Source organism: Oxyura jamaicensis (assembly GCF_011077185.1).
Source record: "Oxyura jamaicensis isolate SHBP4307 breed ruddy duck chromosome 4 unlocalized genomic scaffold, BPBGC_Ojam_1.0 oxy4_random_OJ84131, whole genome shotgun sequence".
In the NCBI taxonomy this organism is placed as follows: domain Eukaryota; kingdom Metazoa; phylum Chordata; class Aves; order Anseriformes; family Anatidae; genus Oxyura; species Oxyura jamaicensis.
This window is the reverse complement of record NW_023303865.1, coordinates 1-4863: the sequence shown is the minus strand read 5'-3', so window position 1 is coordinate 4863 and position 4863 is coordinate 1. Positions and strand designations below refer to the sequence as shown.

The 4863-nt window shown below is 40.2% G+C and overlaps 1 protein-coding gene across 1 annotated transcript; it reads left to right on the top strand.

The window, feature by feature from the left end:
• The first annotated feature begins 256 nt into the window (after window positions 1–256).
• On the top strand, window positions 257–4679 carry LOC118157228 (ribosomal biogenesis protein LAS1L-like). The gene is made up of 2 exons (XM_035311490.1): window positions 257–1089; window positions 3654–4679. Exons 1-2 carry the CDS (start codon window positions 723–725, stop codon window positions 3797–3799), a joined length of 513 nt encoding a protein of 170 aa, XP_035167381.1. The 5' UTR covers window positions 257–722; the 3' UTR covers window positions 3800–4679.
• The last annotated feature ends 184 nt before the right edge of the window (window positions 4680–4863 follow it).

Sequence of the window (4863 nt, the reverse complement as noted above, 5' to 3'; positions counted from 1 at the left end):
AAAGATGGAGAGCAACTCTTTGCTCAGATAATGACAGGAAAAGGGGGGGGGGTTTAGATTAGATGTTAGGAGGAAATTCTTCACGGTAAGGGTGGTGAAGGCACTGGAACAGGTTGCCCAGAGAGGCTGTGGATGCCCTATCCCTGGAATTGTTCAAGACCAGGTTAGATGAGGCCCTGGCCAACCTGATCTAGTGTGTGGCAGCCCTGCCTATGGCAGGGGGGTTGGACCTAGGTGATCTTTAAGGTCCCTTCCAACCTGAGCTACTCTGTGATTCCAGATGTGTATAAAACCCTGCTTGTTGCTGCTCATCTCCCTATTGATTCTACAAGAAGGAGAACTTAAAAGAATTGTGCCTTTGGAATGAAATTGGAAATTATCTGTGGATTTATTAAGAAAGCAACTTAGAAGAAAAGTGATTTAGTAGCAGAGATGTAATTGCTTATGCAGGTGGTATAGGTTTAGCACAGGTGGCACCTTTTTCACGTAAAAATAGCAAAGCACAAATTCAGTTAGAAGTATCCCACGTCTTTAATTTTAATCACAAAGAAGGAGTATTCCAACATCCACTACTTAGGAATAATCAAACTTGCCTTTTAGTGGAGATATATGAGGAAGCTCACGCTTAAAAGACTGCTCAGCTTGATAAACCTTCATTTAGCTTCTCTTTTTGCTTTTAAAATTTTTACATTGCCCTTTTCCTTTCTAGGATCCTAACAAGCATGAGACCTCGTTTGCCACGTTCTTCACGGAAGAACCTTCTCTATCTCACATCCATTTACACGGAAGGAGGTGGTCCATTGTCCAGTCCAGGCCTCTTGTCAAACTACAGTGAACAGCCAATTTACACTATAGAAAGCTTACAGTGGAGGGCGAGGCATGAAAATCAGGTTAAAAGTGAAGGGCAGGCTGCAGAGAATCAAGAAGATGTTCTGGAGAAAGATGATGGTGTACAGGAAGTAGACGAGGAGGAAGAAGAGATGATAACTGAAACAAATCATTTGGAAGGACTTGCTCATTCTGATAACATGGTGGCTATTGCTGAGAAAAAGGCAGCACTGCAAGGTTCTGCATGGCAGATCATTGCAGGTAAAAAGAGTTTTTATAAGATTTAATGTTTACAAGTAGTTAAGATGGTCTAAGTGAAATGCAAAGGCATGTCAGCCCTCTGGGCCTGACCAGAACTGAAGTGTGCTTCAAAATAATTTAAATGTCAAATCCCTGAAAACTGCTTTTATTCCAGTCTTCTGATTATGTGCATGTGTCATCTCTCCCTAAAAGCTCTTAAAATACTGTGTTTTTTTCCCAGAGCATATTGTTACTTCTTCAGTAACTTTTTTATCAGGCTTCTCCAAACTCAGTGTTTAAAACTTCACCACGTATCCAGTTGATGGGACAGTGCATCTGCCAGCTGTGAATGGCAAAGAAAACAAAGATATTTCTTAACCTTTTTTTTGTCAGAATTAGGGATATTGGAAAGCGCAGTTGGACTGCATTTGAAAACAACAGTCAGGTTCTCAGAAGTTCCAAGCTCCAGGTAAATTGCAATCATGACACAGTAGCAAGCAAGAGTTGGAAGCAAGGCAAGAAGTTTGTAGAGTGAATAACGAGTTATCCAGTGTTCTCTTAGCTTCCATACAGTAGCTATACTTTCATTGGGATGGAGGATTCAACAACTAAGAAAATTTTTGGATGAGTGGTTTCTGGAGGGACTTAAAGACAGGAAAAGGAGGTGGTGTAGAGGAGTTAGATGCAAAGCGGTATTTAAAGAAAGAAGAAAAATGCAGGCATTGGAAGACAAAGAACTCTTGTACCTCACTCACAGGGAAGATTTCCCAAGTTTAAAAAAAAAAAAAAAAAAAAAGGACAGGAGGACAGGAAGGTAGGATCTGCCTAAACAGTTCAGCTTAGCTGTGCTGATGTGAACAACTTGTTAGAGATGGATGTTTTGAGAACAGAAGCAAAATTGTCCTCTACATCAGTGACTTTGGTTCTGAGCAAGCAGATCTTTTGCCAAAGGAACGCACATTGTGTCTGGAACCACAAGATTTTCATGAAGATTGCGTTTATGTAGTTGGTTGTGGGTAAATTTAATTTCTGTTTGAATAACATCAAGGATGTGTAGTTACCATCCTTAAACAAATTGAAAACTAAAACCACTGTAATGACGTGATACATCAGCTATTTACTAAGTTGCTCTCCGAAGAGAAGGCTCAGCCTGTTCATTGTATCTAACTGTAATTTGCCTTACAGTTGAGTTGGATATTATCAAATACTATTTCTGCACTTTTAAAATTGTGAAATTATAACATTTAGAAACCAACGTTATATGTCAGGAGGTTTAGTTCTATTAAATGCCCAGGAAAGACATAAAAGAAAAAAATGAATAAATGTGCTGGTACTTTAAGGCAAAGTCTGGGTTTCTGGACAGATGTCAGTTAACCAAAACAAATTGTTTTCTGTCAGAGAGAAGGGTCCAAGTTTTATGTTATTACCAAGGGTCTCAAATAGTCTGTGTAATTATCGCTGGCTCTCTGAAGTAGAGTGCCTTATCTTTTGAAGACTTCTGTCAGCTTCAGTCTTCATTGTACAGTCTTCATTGTACAGAGATGAGCGTTCTGGTATAAAGAAAGCAAGTAGGTATAAGAAATCTTAGTGTCAAAACAATGATACATAATTTGTATCTTTAATTTAGTTAGATGTGAAATCAAAATGAAATTTAAAAGGGAATTTCCCTGTTGGGAACTGCCTATGAAAGTTTGGCATCATGATGTAAAGTATAAAGGAATGGAGTCACTGATGTTACCAGTTGTGATGGATGGTTTCCCATTGTACAGTTTCTGGCCCTCATTGGAAACAAAATTTAAAAAATGTGAAGTAATGGAGAGGAAACAGCAGTAGGTATCTTTAAAAACAAACAGCAGAATTTCCAAGACATTGTCATAATTTTTTCCTTTGCCATCTCATCACAGCCTACCTGCCTGACCGGAATTGCTTTATTAGTTAATTCGGCTTCCCTAGCTTTCTACCCTTCTGCTTTTGTGGCTTCAGGTCACAAAATCAAGAAGAAGCTACTGTTGCTGTGTAGCTGCTAATCACAGTGAGCCCTAAAGAAGCTTATGTGCAGTTTCACTGGATGAATGATGCAAAGGTGCTGTTTTGTATCTTCATATGTGTGAAAATTGCCTTTTCCATTTACAGGAATATGCAGAGTGAATATTTTTATAAACCTTTTCAAAGTGAATTTTAAATTAGCGTATAGTAATCAGTATGTCAGTTTCAAACAAAAGTATGCTTTAATGACAGAGGTAAGTATTAAGGGTTGCTCTAGAATAGTGGGAGGCTTCTTTCAATGGACATTGCCTCACAGTGGTTTGAATAAGCTGTACTGTGTAGATAGCGTGATCATGCCTGACTCCAGATGTGTTCCTATTGTCTCACAAGGTATAGAGACTTTCTTTGAAAGAACTAATAAGGTTAGAAAGAAAATTAGTTAAAACTATAGGTCAGTCTTATTTTTGCTGAGTACCTGAGATTGCTCATGTTTGCTGAGTTGCACGAGATAGTGTTTTTGGATCTGGGGGGAGTCTTGCTTTTTGAAAGTCTCTCTGGTGAACTCAGACTTCTTGTTTATGTACTGTGTTTTTACCCAGATGAAATACAATGGAAAGACTTTCCTCTTGGGAAACTCCCAGGTCAGACAGATGACCCTGATGGTCTCATGTTGTATAATTATTCCATGATGTCTCTGCTTGATCAGCCAGTGAGAGATGAGTGGAAGTCTCTTAATACAAAGTAAGTAATGCTGTGGGCAAGACTTTGTCCCTGAACTATGAAATTTATTTATTTCTCTGTGCCTTGTGCTATGATGTGAAAAAATCAGGACTAGTTTTCAAACTGTTATTTCTGTAATAGTTTGACCAAGGTATCTACCAATATTTGTAATATCTACTAACTGCTCTTCTCTCATGCATTTTTTAAGTAATGTGTGTGTTTGGAAGAACCTTTGTAGTGCTGATGTAATAACATAATAGTCTACTCTTCAAACTGTTTCAACTTCCACTGTTGTCTGATATTGTTAGTAAGATACAGTATGCTGATCCTCAAGAGTTACTAGTCCACAAATACAGGGTTTTTAAAACAAGTTACTAAGAGCTGGTGCAGAGTCTGCCTAGTGATACACTGGGATGAATAAGTTTAGTGGGAAGAACTGTAGCCTTGCAATTAAAGCATTCAGGACTAGTAGCCAGAAGATGCAGCTAAGAGCATTAGCTCCCCAGCATTCTTACAGCCTGACCTTGGAGAAATCATGTAGCCTCCCCCACTGTCAGTCTTCCCAGACTAGCTAATCTTGTACAGGAAGCGAGAGTCATTTTAAAATGTACAGTGGTCTGATGAAGCACTTTGAGGTGCAGTAGTGGGAAAGCTTGACAGTGAGAAGGTTCAACAAGTCTTAAGTGCAAGCTGCTGCTGCACCTGGGTCAGAGCTATCCCAGACAGGAGTACAGACTGGGAGAACTCATTGAGAGTAGCCCTGCTGAGAAGGACTTGGGGGTTCTGGTGGACAAACAGCTTGACGTGAGCCAGCAGAGCACGCTTGCAGCCCAGAAGGCCAACTGCATCCTGGGCTGCATCAAGAGAGGGATGACCAGCAGGTCAAGGGATGAGATTGTCCCACTCTACTGTGAGGCCCCACTTGGAATACTGTGTCCAGGTCTGGGGCCCGCAGCACAAGAAGGATGTGGATCTGTTAGAATGGGTCCGGAGGAGAACGACAAAGATGATCAAGGGGCTGGAGCATCTCTCCTATGTAGAAAGGCCGAGAGAGCTGGGGATGTTCAGCCTGAAGATGAGAAGGCTCCA